The following is a 20,889-nucleotide window of genomic DNA, read 5'->3' as shown; positions in this document are numbered from 1 at the left end:
AGCCAACCAGGCGGGAAGGGCATCCAGCGACCTCTGCAGCTTGACGCCTGCGTAGCGCGCGTTGAATGCCGTTGCGATGTAGGCGGTGTCGTCCGCAAACAATGACACCGCACACCCCGCAGCGACTGGAACATCATCGGTATAAATAGAGTACAGGCTCGGTGACAAGCAGCTGCCCTGCGGGACCCCCGCGGTGATCGGCCGGCAGCTCGACTTCACCCCCTCGACGGAGACGTGGAACCGCCGGTCGAGAAGGAAGGAGTGGATGATAGCCACCACGCGCCGCGGGATGTCGGAAGCGAGGAGCCTGTGCACAAGTCCCGCGTGCCAGACCCGGTCAAAGGCTTTCTCCATGTCGAGAAATACTGCAGCCGCCGCCTCTTTCTTGTTAAGAGCGGCGGTGATGTCGTGCAGTACTCTCGACAGCTGGAGGGTGGTGGAATGTTCACTTCGGAATCCAAACTGTTCGGGCCTCGGAGTAAAGTGTCGCCTGATTGTCGGCAGCAACATGGCCTCGAACAGCTTGGATTGCGTGGCGAGTAATGAGATAGGGCGATAACTCGCCGGGTCGAAGACGCTTTTGCCCTTTTTGGGCAACATGATAACTTTTGCCTCCTTCCAGGCTTCGGGGAAGTGTGCGGTCCGGAGGATCGCATTGAAGAGACGCATAAGCGTCACCACCGCACGGTGGGGCAGGTGACGCAGTGCTGCGTTTGTGATACCGTCTGGGCCGGGGGCCTTCCTGAGCTTGAGCCGCGCTGCTTGTTTCTTGACGGCGCTCGGCGAGAAGAACAGCACCTCTTCGTCTGCCGGTGGAGGGGCGCCCAGCTGCTCGGCGACGGCGGTCTCGACCTCTAGCGCACGGGCTGGGTCCTCCGCAGGGTTAGGGGAGAACTGGTGTTGAAGGTGGTCCGCGAACAGCTCGGCGCGGCCCTCGGCGTCGTAGCGCAGTGTGCCGTCTGGGTGTCGCAAGGGGCGGATGGGGTCGGCTGTGCCACTGAGACGCCTGCAGAGGCGGTGCAGCCGTACCCAATCCGTGCTGGCCTCATCAAGGCCGCGGTCCCACGACTCGGAGGCGTGGTCGTTGAGTGCAGCCTTGACCCGATCGGCGAAGGCGTGCAGTTATGCACGCATGCGCGGACAGCGGGTCTGTTGCCAGCGTCGACGTAGGGCGCGTTTGCGGCGGATGAGCGCCAGCAAACGGGGCGGCAACTGTTTGTACGTGGCTGGTAGAGGACGCTCGGTGGTAGCTGCGTCCAATGCACTCTGTAACAGTGTGGTAAAGGATGCAGCAAGTTCGTTAATAGCCGCTGGGGTGACGGGTGGGCGCGGCTGGGGTGCGTCATTTAGGGCTCGCTCGAAGACCCTCCAGTCAATGCACTTCCGGCGAAGCGGTGTATGAAGTATCATGTTCGGTGAGGAGTTCACCAGAGTGACAACTACGGGAAGGTGATCGGACCGGAACTCGTCGACGATCACATCCTGCGTCATCTGGCACGTCAGTCCCTGGTGGACCACGATGTCAATGGTGTCCTCTCTGTGGCTGGCTTGATCGGGGTAGTGTGTCGGCACGTCTGGGCCGGACACTGAAAAGTCCAGCGTCTCGGCGTCGTGCAGCAGGCGCCTACCCCTCGGGTTTGAAGTTCTCGAGTTCCACGCCGGGTGCTTCGCGTTCCAATCCCCAGCTATGACGCAGGGATGGGCGGCAGCGAGGAGCTCTTGGAGATCTGTTGTGGTATACCGATTGTTGGGTGGCGCGTAGACCGCGAAGAATCCAGTGGGGCGACCTGCGAGTTGTAGCTCCACGCCGAGGGCATCGCATTCGGTTACCACCACATCTGGCAGCAATCTGTGTGGTATCCGGCGTCTCACCATGACCGCCAAACCACGGTAGGCGTAACCACGGGCGTCGACACGGTGCTGGCGGTAGACTTCGTAACCCGGCATGCGGAGTCTAGCTGTGGCGGCTAGGTGCGTCTCGCTGACCAGGGCGATGTCGATGTCCTGTGAGCTGAGTACATGTTTTAGATATGTGACCTTACCCGCGAGGCCACGCGCATTCCAGTGTAGGAGCCGGAGGCCCCCCATCATCGTCGACTGCGGCCTCGGGTTGGGCCCTTGAAGGCCGATGCCGCTCTCCTGAAGAGCGCGGCTGGGTTGTCCCCGGCTTGTACAGCCTGGAGAATATTGGCGATCGCCGACAGCGCCTCCTCCATTTGTGGCCGGCGCGCGCGGGACCTGGTGCGCGAGCGCGAAGATGGTGCTGTGCGAGGTGGTGCAGTGGCAGCGCGTTCATGAGCTGGTGTAGGTGTAGTAGCTGCGGTGGCGGCGCGGTTGGCGACGTCGGTGGTGACTGCATGGAGCGCGGCAGCGCGGCTTGCCTCCTGAGCGGCAAGCGAGGGTGGAGCACGACCTCGTCTGCGGCCACCACGTCTTGTGCGGTGCCGCACGGTGATGAAGTCGTCCGCTTCGCCTGTAGGGGCGACGCCAGACGTCGAAGGAGCGGCCGCTGATGTCGCACTCGCGGTCTGCTGAGAAGTTTCTTTTTGTGGTTGCTCGTGGCGTTGGCGCAAGGGGCGAGAGGGCGCAGTTCGGGCAAATGTGCCCGCGCGCCGGTTTTGTTCCTCCTCCTTGCGGACCGGGCACGACGAATGGCAGGCGGGGTGTGGGCCCCCGCAGTTGGCGCAAGTCGCCGGCACGTCCCTCGGTCTCGTGCAGTCCGCCGCGCGATGCTCCCCTGCGCAACGAACGCACGCCATTCGTCGTGTGTCGTTAAAGCAATTTAAAATAAATAGTATTATTATTCGCCGATAGATGTCAGGAACATTCATTTTTCAGTTTAAATTGGGACTTCTCAAACACCACCTTTTTGTTATTTTCTATCATTTATTCCTACATAGCTAGATCGATTTATCGCCCCCGAAACCCCCTGTATACTAAATTTTATGAAAATCGTTGGAGCCGATCCCGAGATTCCAATTACATATATACAAGAATTGCTCGTTTAAAGATATAAGATGAAGTATACTAGTTCTAGAATGAAAAATGTACAAAAAATACATAGGGTTTTCATGATAGGTAAATGTCATGAAAGATTAGAAAAGAGAAAAAAACCTAAATAAATTTATGACTCATTTATTATATATCATTTCAATCATACAAATAACTACAAGCCTAATTCAGTATAGTAGTAGTAAAACTAGAAAATAATTCCAAGAACTCCACTTAAATTTCTTAATATATATTAGATGAAATCTTTTAAATTACATGTTCACAACATTTTCGCTAATAATCTGCAGCAATTTGTGATAAGTAAACCTTCTTCTGTTTATTTTAATGTCACCATTACATATATATTTAACAGCAACTTTTTGCTCCATAATATAAAAGTAAATCGCAAAATGTGTTGGTAAGCGCATAACTCAACAACGCCTGGAACAATTTTTTTTAATGTTTTGAAGTCTAAGGATGGATTTTACGGTGAAAAAAATTTTTTTTGAATAATTTCCGAGAAAACCAAACCAAAACAGCCCTTTTCTTTGTCCAATACAAACGTTTTATAACTAAAATGTAGAGTCAATTTACATTTTATAGCTATTAAATAAAGTTTTTATTAAATTACAAGCACTCACGACAATAAGCAATGTAGGTGTGTTCCTAACGTCAAATATATCCGTTTATCTCATTGAGGCACACAATTTTTAAATATTTGTCAACCTCAGGTTTCCACTGTGCATACATTTCTTTTTCATACGCAAAGAATGACGTCTATTAAATTATAAACAAAACTGGAATTCATGTCTGCTGTCTGAACAGTCCTCGTTATTAAGAGGATTAATAAATGTGAATAGCAATTCAAACGTCTTATATTGAAGCCATGATAATATTATTGTTTATTTCTCAAGAATACCAGCGAATAGCTAGCGCAATAGATATATATTTTTTTATATTACATGAATTGAGAACGTAGGTTGAATGTAATATTAAATTAAATCTTAATACCATGTATTTTTTATATGCGGCCTGATTGGGAGTTATGACCCCATCTGCAACCTGTAGCTGCTGCTGCGGGTGGATAATAATTTATATCTTAATTATATATTCGTCATAGTTAAAAAGGTTATTTACAATAAAATTACTTTTAATTACTTTTTAATTATTGAGAAGGTATTTAAAATATTTAGTTTACTTATGAAAATAAGCTCATTAAAAACAATAAACATAATTTACAGCATATATCATTAATTAGCTGGGAATATTAATTATAAGCTAAAATAATATTTTTCAATAATAAATAAATAATTATCCTATTAATCATAAGCATCATTAAGCTCATCCTATTGGACCTATTGGACCTTTATTATTAGCTTAATCTATGAGTGGGAGAAAAGAATTGGAACGGCATAATATTAGAAACTGCGCGCGCATTTTCGTCAGTAGGGTAGCTGATGATAGTCACGTGAGAGGGTCAATACGAGATGACAGAGAGATGCTATGATAGAGCTGTTTCTTTCTAGCATACTCGAGTAGCCATGGCAAAATTTAGCTCGTTCGTCGGTAGCATTCGGACAAAGTCGCGCTTCGCCAACGAATCACACCGTTTCACATATCACAGATTAGACAAATCACAGTTCAGTTTTTTGTAAACTCGTAAGGTGGTGGATGTGAATAATGTTGGAAGAACTGTTTTGTCACGTGTGCTACTTTTAAATTTCAAGTAGTTATTTTTCTTGAGGTGCTATTTCTAGTATTAACAATATGAAAAGGGATATTATATTTGAAAGGGAAAATATTTTATATTTTGTTATTATTAATATATAACCAATATATCTCTTTTTATCTTATGTGGGTACAATAAATACCTTACCTAACCGTATCCATTTCTAGTTATTTTCAAAACAATATTTTTATTTACTTTGTTTGTAGGGCCATTATTAGTAATGGTCTCACTTTTTGCGGTTTTTCAATAACAAGTGAAAGTGTATCTTTGTTTTAGTAGGTTGAAACCATTGATAGTTTATTTTAAACTTTCCTAACGATAGTGTTTGTGATTGTGATTTTGTTGGTGATGCAGTGCGCTTGCAATTTTTTATAACACATATCTAAGAGACAAGATGAATGATGATATAAAGTTAGTCATCGTATACCCTTGTCGAGCTGAAGGCTGGTTAGACAGATGCGGTATGTAAACAATTAATTATTTTGCATACAAAATGTCATATTTTAGATTTTTTATATCAATCTACAACCTACCTTGTTGTTGAGTCATGTCGATAATAAAAAATTATTGATGATCAAGCCTGGGACTTTGTTGAATCTAATGCAATGTACCTGATATATATTTATGTAGCGAGTAGATTAAGTACCTTTATAGTTTTTATGAACGCACAACGGACCGATTATGAGTCTAAGTGCAGAGACTGAGTCCACCAAGCTATGATTATCATAGTCTCTATGATGATGGCGTCTTCGATACCTACTCAAGCCTTACCATTTCACACTAAAGAATATAACCGACGTTTCGCGTGCATAACAGCGTTAAATTTAAATTATGTTTAAATAATTATAAGTTTACAATAATACATAACTTTAATCCGTTAAAAAAGTGTTTTTTTTTTAAATTTTATTAGTTATCAATTTAATATTTGAATTTTTTTTAAACATATCGAATTCCGATTTGCGTTCGTCTGGGAGAGATTCATCGATTTGATTTCTAGCTTTCTTTATTTAGACATACTAACAGGTAGGACATCTTTACCACTTCGCCATAATATGTAAACAGTACATGCGCACTTATTTCCAGAAATGGCGCGAATGTTACTTCTGCTTCATTATTTAGATAAATGGTATCACAAACTATTGATAAGTACTTAATGAGCTCTTCTAATAGCCCAAATACTTTATTTTGTCATCAATGGATTCTGTTAGCTACGGGCCAGTGGCTATTTAGATAGTAGGTATGCCCAATGAAGCGAAAGCGTGTTTCAAAGTCAAATAGAACAAAACATTTAAGGCTTGAACAGTGCTCAAATCGGTCAACTAGCCCTAGTTTAAATTAAATTGTTGGAAAAACTGTCGCTCATATGCATTTGAAAAAAATATATATTGTGGGTAGAAGCCTACTGTATCGATTGATAAAATCAAAAAAGATAAAAGCAATACCAATTTCCCAAAAAAAAATTTACCATCGAACCGTAGATTAGACATAAATTACAAATTCGCTCCAAAACGGTTTATGCGATTTATTTTAATCTTACACGTATTATTAGATATAGCATATATTATTATTTTGATAAAAAAAAATTTGTATTAATTCGTTTCCTGGGCATGGAAAGTAATAAAAGGTAAATAAACTCAAGCGCAATGGGCTTCCCTCCGCAATTTCACACCCGCGAGCCCTGCATGCGGCTTGTCTTCAGTCCACCTCAACGCTTTGCGACGGGAGGACTACGCTTGTGTGTCGAAGCCAATAATAATTAAATATTTGCGTATTTTAGTTTTTACCCGCGGACTTTTTTAGAAATGCCAAAATATAAAAAGAAATATCAAGTGAGGCGAGGACATGAACTTCGGAAATTATTGTATGTTATAAGTATATGTATATAAGTAACTACCCAAACAAAACTCAAATTTAGAGTTGTCAAGTTTCAAGTGAAACTTGTACAACCAAGTAAAATAAGTTGCTGAACCTGATACCTGATGGAATCTGAAAGTGGGTACTGGATCTCGAGGATGGTAAGCAGTAAACATACCGTCATTGAGCTCGTTGTAATCAGCTCAGCGAGACGATACTAGAAATGTGACTATATGAACCTGATGATGGACTCCGAAGGTGGGTACAGAGTCTCGAGGATGATAAGCATTAGACATACCGTCATTGAGCTCGTTGTAATCAGCTCAGTGAGACGATACTTGAAATGTGACTAAATGAACCTGATGATGGACTCCGAAGGTGGGTACTGGGTCTCGAGGATGGCAAGCAGTAAACATACCGTCATTGAGCTCGTTGTAATCAGCTCAGCGAGACGATACTAGAAATGTGACTATATGAACCTGATGATGGACTCCGAAGGTGGGTACAGAGTCTCGAGGATGATAAGCATTAGACATACCATCATTGAGCTCGTTGTAATCAGCTTAGCGAAACGATACTAGAAATGTGACTATATGAACCTGATGATGGACTCCGAAGGTGGATACTGAGTCTCGAGGATGGTAAACAGTAGACATACCGTCATTGAGCTCGTTGTAATCAGCTCAGCGAGACGATACAAGAAATTTGACTATATGAACCTGATAATGGTCTCCGAAGGTGGGTACTGGATCTCGAGGATGGTAAGCAGTAAACATACCGTCATTGAGCTCGTTGTAATCAGCTTAGCGAAACGATACTAGAAATGTGACTATATGAACCTGATGATGGACTCCGAAGGTGGATACTGAGTCTCGAGGATGGTAAACAGTAGACATACCGTCATTGAGCTCGTTGTAATCAGCTCAGCGAGACGATACAAGAAATTTTACTATATGAACCTGATAATGGTCTCCGAAGGTGGGGACCGGATCTCGAGGATGGTAAACAGTAAACATACCGTCATTGAGCTCGTTGTAATCCGCTCAGCGAGACGATACTAGAAATATGACTATATGAACCTGATGATGGACTCCGAAGGTGGGTACAGAGTCTCGAGGATGATAAGCATTAGACATACCGTCATTGAGCTCGTTGTAATCAGCTTAGCGAAACGATACTAGAAATGTGACTATATGAACCTGATGATGGACTCCGAAGGTGGATACTGAGTCTCGAGGATGGTAAACAGTAGACATACCGTCATTGAGCTCGTTGTAATCAGCTCAGCGAGACGATACAAGAAATTTTACTATATGAACCTGATAATGGTCTCCGAAGGTGGGGACCGGATCTCGAGGATGGTAAACAGTAGACATACCGTCATTGAGCTCGTTGTAATCAGCTCAGCGAGACGATACAAGAAATTTGACTTTATGAACCTGATAATGGTCTCCGAAGGTGGGGACCGGATCTCGAGGATGGTAAGCAGTAGACATGCCGTCATTGAGCTCGTTGTAATCAGCTCAGCGAGACGATACTAGAAATGTGTTATATGAACCTGATGGTTGACTCCGAAGGTGGGTACTGGGTCTGATTGACTCTGATTTCATTTTCGGGCTTAGATATAACATGCTGCACTCGTAGGTTTCAGAACCAAGAAAAATATTTAAAATTTCAACTGGAAGACGAATCGTTGAAATTGATTATTTTTTCAATAAACTCAAAGAAATATAGTGGTATTATAGTAAATATTACCTAATATTTATTTAATATTAAATATTAATAAGTTCATATAGTCACATTTCTAGTATCGTTTCGCTAAGCTGATTACAACGAGCTCAATGACGGTATGTCTAATGCTTATCATCCTCGAGACTCTGTACCCACCTTCGGAGTCCATCATCAGGTTCATATAGTCACATTTCTAGTATCGTCTCGCTGAGCTGATTACAACGAGCTCAATGACGGTATGTTTACTGCTTACCATCCTCGAGATCCAGTACCCACCTTCGGAGTCCATTATCAGGTTCATATAACACATTTCTAGTATCGTCTCGCTAAGCTGATTACAACGAGCTCAATGATGGTATGTCTACTGCTTACCATCCTCGAGATCCAGTACCCACCTTCGGAGTCCATTATCAGGTTCATATAACACATTTCTAGTATCGTCTCGCTAAGCTGATTACAACGAGCTCAATGACGGTATGTCTACTGCTTACCATCCTCGAGATCCAGTACCCACCTTCGGAGTTCATCATCAGGTTCATATAGTCACATTTCTAGTATCGTCTCGCTAAGCTGATTACAACGAGCTCAATGACGGTATGTCTGCTGCTTACCATCCTCGAGACCCAGTACCCACCTTCGTAGTCTATCATCAGCTTCATATAGTCACATTTCTAGTATCGTCTCGCTGAGCTTATTACAACGAGCTCAATGACGGTATGTCTACTGCTAACCATCCTCGAGATCCAGTACCCACCTTCGGAGTCCATTATCAGGTTCATATAGTCACATTTCTCGTATCGTCTCGCTGAGCTGATTACAACGAGCTCAATGACGGTATGTCTACTGCTAACCATCCTCGAGACCCAGTACCCACCTTCGGAGTCTATCATCAGCTTCATATAGTCACATTTCTAGTATCGTCTCGCTGAGCTGATTACAACGAGCTCAATGACGGTATGTCTACTGCTAACCATCCTCGAGATCCAGTACCCACCTTCGGAGTCCATTATCAGGTTCATATAGTCACATTTCTCGTATCGTCTCGCTGAGCTGATTACAACGAGCTCAATGACGGTATGTCTACTGCTAACCATCCTCGAGACCTAGTACCCACCTTTGGAGTCCATCATCAGGTTCATATAGTCACATTTCTTGTATCATCTCGCTGAGCTGATTACAACGAGCTCAATGACGGTATGTCTGCTGCTTACCATCCTCGAGATCCACTACTCACCTTCGGAGTCCATCATCAGGTTCATATAGTCACATTTCTAGTATCGTTTCGCTGAGCTGATTACAACGAGCTCAATGACGGTATGTCTACTGCTTACCATCCTCGAGATCCAGTACCAACCATCAGAGTCCATCGTCAGCTGATGATGATGACTTGGTTTCGGTATTTTAGCAATACTGACATTAAAAAGTTTTAACCTCAGAACGAATTAAACATGTAAAAAAATCATGTATGTACTAGTTAAATAATTGGCAGCCACCATTTTTTCTAGACCAATATTTATTTATAAATTTTTATATTTAGCTAATAATTGGTTTCGTATTCACGTAGTTTTGTTAGACTATTCACTATTTTGTTAGACTAGATGGCGTTAGTAAATTATTGTTTGTAGTAGAGGTCAAATCCTCAAAGTCATCGGCGTATGTTAGAGTCTTAAATGATAAATCCCACATACCCGTAAACTCTGGAACACGTCTATGGTTTTATTACAGCAAAACTATTCTATCAAATTCTACCTTGGTATTGAATTTCTGGATTCCACATCCCAATTTATACTTCTACGGTTAAATTAATTTTGTAGTAGATAGTTTCCAGTTAATTCCATGTTTTGAAAATTTTAACACTTACTTAAATATTAGTAAAAGATACGAAAAATTTAGATCAATTTAGAAAATACATAAGAGTTTTCTCTCACTTAACATGACTAATAGATGAATAATGCAAGAAAATCCACACCCTGGTCGTGCCTTGAATGAGTAAATGTTATTCGTGTTTCATGATGCATATAACTCAGGATTTACATAAAAAGTGAAAATTTTCTCGGAATCACCGATGGAAGAGTAAATACCAAATCACTTAATGTCAACGAATGTTTACGTTTTTCTACTTTTGTAAAACATCCAAACAGCCAAAACCCTTTTAGTTTTATGTCTTTTAGGACCATTATATATATTTTGTAACGCTTTTGTAACACTTTTGCCTAAGGACCACTAGTCCTTGCTCTGCAACAACATGTTTATTGGTGATTTCAAGAAAATAAATTAATATTAAGGTTTAACGTGCCAGCACTAACCTAATATTCCACGATTGATAATATAAATAAAATAAAAATAAAATACTAAAAGTATTATTGTAAGCGTTTTTATCATGAAGATGGCAGTTTATTATAGGTAAAATATTATCTGGCTCTAATTACTATATTAGAAATGTATTTGCATTTGTCCTTGATAATATAGTCAATGCGATAATTCGTTACAAACCGACACTGCTTTTACTTGCAAAACATTCTGACTATGCCCAGCCTTACACGGGCTTTATTGGGAATAAATCAGTTGTAAATAAAATAAAATAAAGTAGTTTTACTATGAGGTATATGTCTTAGATTTTATTCAACGTACACGTACAAATTGACGTGCTCCAATGGCGTGTGGACCCCGTTAGATTGTAAGACGTGCCATGTTTGTAAAGTACATTCTTAAAGAAAAACTGTTTAAATTTGTGTTGTTTTAACTTTATTATGACTATAACCAACAGGTGATGAATTAGAAGTAGCAATGTTTAAATTGTTTTTAAATTGAATAAATTACTTACACGAACCAAGTAGTATGTAATTGTATCGTTAGTTTTTTTTACAAAAATATTAATATATGTATTCTAGGCTCATCTAAATTAAGATGTACTTTAGAGAATTATTCTGTATTTTATCTATCATTTGCTACATTATAATGTTAAGCGAAAACACTTAATAAGTGCGAGGGAGAGTGGCAATATCGAGGGTGCTACCGGGTCTGTGAGGAGATAATTATGCCTCCCGGGGATGTCTGTTAGGTCATTCCAGGCATGCGCTGGGGGTCGGCGATAAATCAGGATAAGTGTACGATCATCACTCAAGCTCCCATTAGTAAATTAATTGCTTAAATTTAGATGTCACAGAATGGAAGTGGGTTCAGATCGCTTTGATAATCCTATAACTAGTTAAGTTAAGTATAATATTATATACTTAAATAATTAAGTTATCACAACCGCTTCAATCTTTCAATTATATAATAAAACAGTCTTAATATTTAACAACTAAATTAAAAAGGATAAATTAGGGGTGTAAATTACGTCATTCAAACGGTACAATACAATATCATGAGTACCTCAGTAATCTAATAAGTATTGTTATATCGATGTATATTTTATTAGTTACATTTTGATATAGTGTGTGGACAACAACAACTAACAACAAACATATCAAGCACAGAAGCAACGTATATTACTTTTATTAATTTGTATTTAGTAAAATCAGTAAGTACAATGTTTTTCATTTCGATATGAGAAAATATGTTACCAAAAAAAATAAAGAAAGACATTCTTTGGTCGTAACACAGAATGCACAATGTACACACCTATGCTTAGTTACATCATGTAAGTTCCATTATTGTGTAATACTAATAAGTAAAGGGAAACCAACCTGTGTCAATACGATATATGTACAAGTTTCTGTTATTTTTACTTAGCGACAGCTTTATTCTTTAATTGCAATTTAACGAGGTTTAAATTAAATTGGGTTAACGTAACGGTTACGAATTAGGATTATTACTGCTTTTTCTAGCTAGATGAGAAAAACCTAACGCTATTTATCATCCATTGTTTCAAATAGATACTTTGAGTTTATTGTTTTTGGAATAAATTTCAAACAATGTCGTAAAATTTTTATTTGTGTTAAATTTTATCACGATTGTCTACCTGATGAAAATATTACACATGTACACATACATTTTTAAGTGACAAAAATGTATTCAAAGTCAAAAGACAGATCAGTATTCAAGCATCGCATTAGGTATAATTACCACAAACTAGTAAAAATTATCAAAAAGCTGTTAATCTGAAATGGCGAACGAAAACATTAAAAAGTAGTTTGAACTTCTAGGCTCTTTTTGTTTGTTGTCACATGATTTTTTCAACATTACTAGTTTAACTCATTGAAATTGTTGAAGCAACGTTACCCATATTTGGTGGTCCATTATTCAATTATATTTGAGAGGTCAAATACTCCCACGGTCAGCTGTTCAGTGTTTATCAGCCGATATGACCCCGCATTGCGTATTCATTGTTTCAACGCAATTGGGAATTGTATAATTTTTTAACAATGCAATCGATTAATTACTGTAATTAGGTTGAATATGGAGCAACAAAATTGACTGGCACAGCTGAAACAAGTAATTCCGCAATTACGTTAAAAGAAAACACTTTTTTAACGGATTGAAGCTATGTCACCAAAATAATTATAAGTTTATAATAATACGTAGCTTCAATCCGTTGAAAAGTGTTTTCTTTAAATGTGTAAAAGTTATGTTAGTAAAACACAATACTATCAATTACGTTTGACAGATATTTAGCTCAATAAAAGATTATTATAATTTCAAAATTGTTGCTATAATAACAATAATAATCTATTTAGGTAGTGGTTTTTTAATAGTTTATCTTAATTTAAAAACTATGCAATGGCGAACAATCAGCGTAGTCTTCCATCTAAAAATAAGTTTTTGTCCGAGTATTGGCGCTCGAACGATGTTTTCTTTTTATTTCCCAATGGCCTAGCTGTCGAATGTCAAGACAATGAAAAGAGCAACGTGAGTCTATTGAAAACTTTCCATCTTCAGATTGGCTGCTTATAAAATAGGACGAACGCTAGTAATGTTTTATCTTATTTGTTTATCGTTCGTCTAAATAAAATGAGAAATAAAGACATAAAAACTTACGTTACCTTGGTTTACGCGAGTTATTACACATTTTAGTATAATTGCGGCATGCTGTGTTTGTCTCATAAGGGTGTGCAATGAATTATTTAGTTTTACATTGTACGATTCTAGATTTATGATTTTATTGTTAGGCCCGTCAGATATTTTTAACCTATATAAACGGGAATTTCTTGTATTAATCATCCAATTCTACGTCCTATCAAATTCGTGGCTAGATAGAGGCTGTTTCATCAAGTGATAGAAAAATTTAAGATTATTACACTGTTTTGCCATATTAACGCCATTTACGATCGCGTTGGAATTTGCAATATACCGCTGGATTTTTTGAAAAAATACTGATTGGGCCGATAGCATATATTAAGTCATGCATGAGTGGATTAGCACTTTCATATAAACACTTCTGAAAACTTAAACCATAAAACGTATACAAAAACAACCTGTATAAGGTACGTATGGAGAAAACAAATTTCGTAATACCGACCTTTTTTATGTAATATGTTTTCGGTCAAATGCCAGTTACCAGTACATTACAACTTTCTCTAGCCTAAAGACATGACAGTTGAAAGGACTACTTAATGTGCTTCCTCTTTAGAATATGTAGATTATTTGTTATATTACAATCCATCAAGTATTAAATGTACTTCGCTTATAGTAAGAGCAGTGTTGGCCTAGTGGCTTCAGCGTGCGACTCTCATACCTGAGGTCGTAGGTTCAATCCCCGGCTATGCACCAATGGACTTTCTTTCTATGTGCGCATTTAACATTTGCTCGAACGGTGGAGGAAAACATCGTGAGGAAACCGACATGTCTTAGACCAGAAAAGTCGTCGACGTGTGTCAGGCACTGGAGGCTGATCACCTACTTGCCTATTACATTTAAAAAAATTATAATGAAACAGATTCAGAAATCTGAGGCCAAGACCTAAAGAAGTTGTAGCGAAACTGATTTTTTTTCGCTTATAAATTATAATATAAACAAAAAACCTTACAAAGAATGTTTTCCTGCGGAATCTTTTACGACTTAAAATTACTTTGCTAGATTCATGTCTCATAGTGAATATTCACATAAACAACGAATTCAAATGTCTTTTATATTCACATAGCGATAAAAACATTGAAATGTTACTGTTATTTTATGACATATACATTTATGTGTACCATTTAATATTATTAATATGATATTTTAGTTGGCTTGGTTCAGTGGAGCGAGTCTCAAGAGACTGGATGACATTCTCTTATTACCATGAGAAAAATTTACTTGACTAACATTTCCTAAATTAGTTTTCATCACTGTTTTATCCTGCTTTAAAAAAAAATAAGTTAGCATTTAGTCTGTATATAAAATATATTCTGTAACTGTAGTGTTAGAATTTGCCAAATGCCTTCAAATTTAAGTTTCTATTACAAGTAGATTGTATAGAGTTAACAATGGATCAGAATAAAATGGTGATTTCATGCGAACTTCCAACTTAGGTCGTTGCTCTGTCATCGGTTATTGACATGTAAATAAGTTTAGTGGACTTAGATTTTTTAGTTAGCAAGAATGAATGTAATAATTAGATAAAACACATTTATTGTAATAAATAAGATTGAAAATCTCAATGTGTAAATATTCATATTTCTTAGCGTGTTTTTATTAAGTATATGACTATGCTTCTGCATATTTTACAACTTAGTGAAAAAAAAAACGAAAGTACAGATATTGTGGGGTTCGGAAAAGATAAGATGAAGATTGTATAATATTTTTTTTTCAAACTTATTTCAAACTTAAAACTGCGGAAATATGCCAAAGCATAATAATTAAAGAACCTGTAAGCGGAATCCTCAAATGCAAATGTTAATTACCTACGTCCTTGTTATAATTTGTTGCTAAAACTGGTATATTATCTCGAATCAAAAGATTTGCTTTAAATTTTCAAGATCTCAGACTTTTAGTCATCAAATCATAATCTTGCGTAAATTTATTTATGAGATAAAATTCATAAGAATAATATTATGAAATTTTGGGCCGGTTAAATTATTTTAATGTTTTAATAATGTCAGATTATGTCCGCTAAGCTGATTAAATTTTAGTTGTAAAGGAGAAATAGTATCTATTTATATGTCAAAGAATTAGTCTCTTCAAACTTCCACGATTTTATGTCACGACTTTCATGGCTCATTGTTGTGTAAATTCATGAGAACTACACAAAAAGATATTACAATGAGCAGGCGTGCATTTTTCTGCCCAGTAATTTAGATGGCAAAATACCGGCAAACTGTTTCCATGGTTGACATAAATGCAAACCGTAACTGAAGCCGAAGCTAGACAACGGCCTTTTTCTCCACCCTCAACCCTCGCTTGCATTGTGCATGCCTACAGGGCACCCTCGTTGCCATGCCAACGCCTATTTCTGCGAATTATTGACAGACGCCGGTCCAGACGCTTACCAACCCCTACTGATGTGTCGATATCTTAACTATTCATTTGCAAAAATAATGATATCAAGTTAGGGGAATCTAATGTAGGTTGAGGCTAGATTCCTAGTACTAATACGTTTTATTAAACAACACAATAGAACAAATAGCAAAGAAGAAAATTGCATACCTAATTCAATTATCAAACGAGGTCACACCGTTGCTCAATGTCTACCTGTAGTCCGATCGTATGATTGTCGTAAAGAATTTAATTAACCACTTATTACTTTTAAATTGGCATTTTATGAGCTAATCATGTAGGCATTTATCAATTAAAGTACATTAATGTACGTGTTTTTATGAAAATGGGATGAGAATAAAGAAATAAGATATTTCGCGTTTTTATACTTAACGCAACTTACATATAAAGGCACTGAAACATATATCTGCTAAACTTTTAATATGACGGGTGGGACATGGTGCAGAGTATTTCTATAAATATGTAATCTCAGCTTTTATAGTGTTCATCTAAATAATGTCACTCTTAATTGACGACAGTTAAGTATCAACTGTCCTTTAAAATTTATTAAGTTGTTTGTAATTAAGGTCAACTGTTGGTAGAGAACAAAATACCAAGCAAGGCGATTATACTCGCCTGTTAAACTGACACATAACTAATTCGGCTTGATCAATTATTAGCGACATGTTTGTATTGTTGCATGTAGCTATATTTTAAAAAAATAATTGATAAAAGACGTTTTATCGTTTAACATATCGCCACATAGCCTAGGGTCAAATAATATAAAATAACTGAATGCTAAAAAATCGTGCTGTTATAGATGAGTAAAAGCTAAAACACAGATTCTATAAGATATTAATAATAGTTTCGTTTTCTAAATTGAATGTTATTTCACAAATGTAATCTTTTTAATAATGTGACTAAATATATTTTGTATTGTGTAATGTGCCTTCCATTACCGAAACAATTATTGGTACACTAGGAATCGATGACAGACGTTTACCAACCAAAGTCACATAGCCGGTTAGCTAAATAATTATTGATTTGTTAGAATTTTAGCAGACTTTAATGTATATGTGTTTACGTTCCGAATTATGTCGGTTGCCATAACAGCGGGTGACGATAAACAAAACAACAGGCGATGTAATTCATTAAAGATTTACGAACAAGTAGATCAACGAACAAGTACAATTTTACGTGATGAAGAAATACTTTTTATGACATAATAATCAATATACAAGTAAAAGGTAAAGAGCTATAGGTATGTAATGAGTATAAACACGAATGATCAGACCGTACGTACGAATTTACACTACAAGATCATACCAAAACTGAGGAAAGATAATAGAGTCTTTAGCGTTTATATATTTTATAGCCTCTTTGTATATTTGAGCTATTCATTTGTCTTACTTAAAATATGTCGCTTAATGCATGACAGACGGAAAGGTCGATAGTTGTTTAGGTGTTTGCATTTATACGGACTTTTGTTTTATTCTTCGAGGGTCATTGTAGGTGAATATAAAAATGTAATCAATGTTTTTAATTCAAATAAATTTCATTTTATATTACATAAAAACAAAGTGACAAAGGTTAGTTTTCTTCAGCACACAACGGTAAACAGGGAACCTTATATCACGGAAAACATTTACCTTTCGCTTTGAGATAATGGAGTCCTCAAGTCTGCCCTCTTTTAACAACCCTATGCGGAACTCCCTAAATGAAAAAAGAAAAATGTTTTCGTGAAATTGATATGCACTCATATAACCTTTATTATACAGTTTTCGTAGAGGTATTACCATATTAGTTACCATAGTTAAGAGGTAGATATAAGGCCTATATACCTCGTATTGGCATAATACAATAATTATAACATTATTAAATTTTCCATTTTGTCGATTGTATTTCAAGTGTCATTATTATTTATTTGTAAAAAGACATTTATGTAAATATAAACTAAACTTATATACTATCACTATTTCGTTTGTTACTCTATCGTTTTTAATTTGAAAAAAATAAATCTGTTCGTTATAACGTTCGTTAATACGTGGGAACCAGCGTGATGTATACACCTAAAAATTAATCGCAAAATATGTCGCTAAGAAGGCTGGACCAATTCGAGATTTTTTATTATTTCTTCCTTGGATTCTTAAGAAGCTCTTTATGGAGTGAAAAAGGAAAATTTAGTTTTATTTAGTACTCTGTTGTTATTCCATAAAACGAACAATCTCTTTGGAGTAGCACATCAAAATGTTGCATATGTAGGGACTTACAAGGTAAGCTAAGTAAAATCATATTAAGGCGAAACAAAGTCCGCGGGGGCAGTTAGTTTATAATAGATGCAAGTGCTTCACCCTGTAAACCAGAGTATGGCGATAAAATTCAAAAAATGATTTGAATTGCAGGAATTTGTGAGTAAACAGACCCGTTTATATATATTATGTCATAATTTTATCGTAACTGTGTTGACGTTTTATATCTGTGTATCGGCTTCCTGTGAGCTTTGGGTTATATTGTAAAGTTTAATTACTATAAATCAATTAAGTTATTTGTTAGTTATTGAATTACATTAAAACGACAAACCTTCTTGTATATAATGTTTGTTTGTTTTTGTACGTAATGTTTCGTCAAATATATTATTATGTTAGTATTAGGAATAAAATACAAAATAAAATAGAATAATAAAAAAGCAACCGATTGTTTCACCCTCGAATGTGTCCCCTTTTTCGTGTTATTACATTTTGAATTGGGATTTGGGGGTGATTAAATATTTGCTATCACCTAAAAAATGGTTCTTACGAATGAGGGGAATTCAATAGGCATTTCTTTTATCTCAGAGAAAGCGGTTTGATTAATTTGTCTAATTTTTTTATAATCTAATCGAATCTTATAATCTTCTGCAGTTCTTTCTGTTTCTTTTTAATGTTCTAAATCAATTTATTATGTTTCTGCTAATGTCTAAACCGTATACTTGCTCTTGACAACGAATCGCTGTAATAAGTGTAAGGAGGTTGATACTAAGTCGCAGTAGTATATGACGAGAGTAGACGAATTACCGTTGGTTCTATTTACATTATTAGGCAGCCCTCTTCACTTCATATAGACGTAATTGATCGGTTCATTGGTAAGGACAAGGACAGGCATTCAGAAAAATTACTTTCTGTGATGTGCAGACTGCTCTTAATAACTTAATCAAATGATATAAAAGTACGCACAATATTATGTCTGAAGAAATTAATTTCCATTGTGTTCAAATTTTTTACATACATTTAGTATTGCGAATGTAGTATTCTGTTGAAATTCACCGAAGTTATGTATATTGCGACAGTAATTTATTCCACTTGACGGTTTTTTAATTTTATTAACATAACAAGTATACAGGCAATATGTTGCATAATTTACTGTAATAATTACATAAATTATAATATTATTGTGGGCGACTATAAACTAAATTTAACCAATTTAACATTGAATCTAGATTCTATAATCCCCGGATTGGTCTGTTTTGGTTCTGTATTGGTCAAATGGTCACCCCTATATCCACTTAAAGGGAATTCCTACGTCAAATGTCTAATAATCCTGTAATCACAACTACTGCGAATACAAAAAAGAAATTAATTAAATATAATACAGGGAATAAAGCTAGCATTACAAACAGAACCCGAATCGAAAGTAATTAAAGGATCCAAGTGACAGATGATTTACTCGCATATAGTTAAGGTAATGCTGAACGGAATGAAATTGTAATGAGGAAAAAATTAAAGAACTAAGATAACATTAGGGTATTTGTTTATTATTATTTTATGTATAGATAAGCTACTGTTAATTATTGAGATTTCTTGGCTTCAGAATTAAATATTAACTTTCAAAACAACTTAAGCTAACACGAATTGAAACCTTTAATGACTATGTATCTTTTTAAATCTGATTAATTTGGTCGTCTTACTCATTTTAGGTTTAGCTGTTAATGATTCAATTACATATTTTTAAAGCGTGAAACCTACTTTTATTGTATATATTTATTATATGTATAATACACTGGTTGTCTATTATATTATAGTATATAAACTTGAAATACTATTTACTAAGAATTTTTATAAGTTTAATATTCTGGGGTATTCTCTAATTTAAACTAATAACAAAATAAATAAGAAAGATTTTTTTTATGATATTAAAATTAATATTTCTTATTTATTTTCGTCTTTGGTCTTAACATAATTATGTAGATAGATTAAACCACTAAAACTTTTTTCGCCCAGGTTTTAGGACCCATTATAATCTGAAATTTCTAAACGCAGTTCAGAGGAATGTGCCTACTTTTTCGCATAAATGTTTTTATTAAATGAAACACGGAAGTTGCAAACTTGATTTTCTCTAATATTTTATTGATTAAGCTAAACAAGTTTTATAATTACAGTGTCATACACAGACAGCAATTTAAACACGTACGAGCTGATTTTATCATGCGTTTTATTAACAGCTGATTATAGATCAATGGGCCGATTGTTTAAATGAATCCGTACTCAACACGACAATCCAATTTACGTGTTTTAAGAACATAGTTGAAATAGTTTAAACACACTGGTATCCAACCTTTATTGCTAAATACATATATGTATGAAGCAAATAAATTCATGTGTTTAAACCACTTTGTTTTTAAAATGAATACTATATTCATCTTTGTAATTTTATTACTTTGGACAAATCTATTCACACAAAATAATAATATAATCATCATCATGGCGATAAACTTATTAATGGAAGATTATGTCAAATAAACATATATCAAGAAAGCTAGGTATATATTTAATAGAAGTGCTTAGGAAATTTAAAGTGGAAATGAGGAATGAGTAAAAATAATATTGTTCAAATGTCATTATATTTATTAAATATTCGTAATTAACGGTACGTTTTGCGTTGCACCGGATGGGTGAGGACTGAGGAAGGACGTGTCCAGGCGTTTTCCAAATCGGTGATCTCACCATACCAATTTCGTAAAATATTTACATACTCATTGACTCTGTACAATACCAATGCAAAGATAAAGAGCCACTGGCTATTTTTAATTTGGTTTTCTGCACCGCATATATAATATATATAAGTACCTAAGTTTTGAATGCACGGCGTATTAATTATATTTGTAAATGAAATTTATTCTTTAACAGGTTCTTTATTACCTTGAAAGATTGTAT

The 20,889-nt window shown here is 36.8% G+C and overlaps 1 protein-coding gene across 1 annotated transcript in view; it reads left to right on the top strand.

Annotated features, from left to right (window-relative positions):
- Positions 1–4,930: 4,930 nt before the first annotated feature.
- Positions 4,931–20,889, top strand: part of LOC111004116 (ras GTPase-activating protein raskol) — a 117,112-nt gene continuing 101,153 nt past the window's right edge. Inside the window, exon 1 of the mRNA XM_022275028.2 lies at positions 4,931–5,181. Within this exon, the coding sequence (XP_022130720.2) occupies positions 5,115–5,181 (67 nt within the window). The 5' untranslated portion in view covers positions 4,931–5,114. The remainder of the gene's footprint in view (positions 5,182–20,889) is intronic.

The sequence above is a fragment of the Pieris rapae genome, chromosome 12, assembly GCF_905147795.1.
Source record: "Pieris rapae chromosome 12, ilPieRapa1.1, whole genome shotgun sequence".
Taxonomy (NCBI): domain Eukaryota; kingdom Metazoa; phylum Arthropoda; class Insecta; order Lepidoptera; family Pieridae; genus Pieris; species Pieris rapae.
This window is presented reverse-complemented; position numbering and strand designations above follow the sequence as displayed.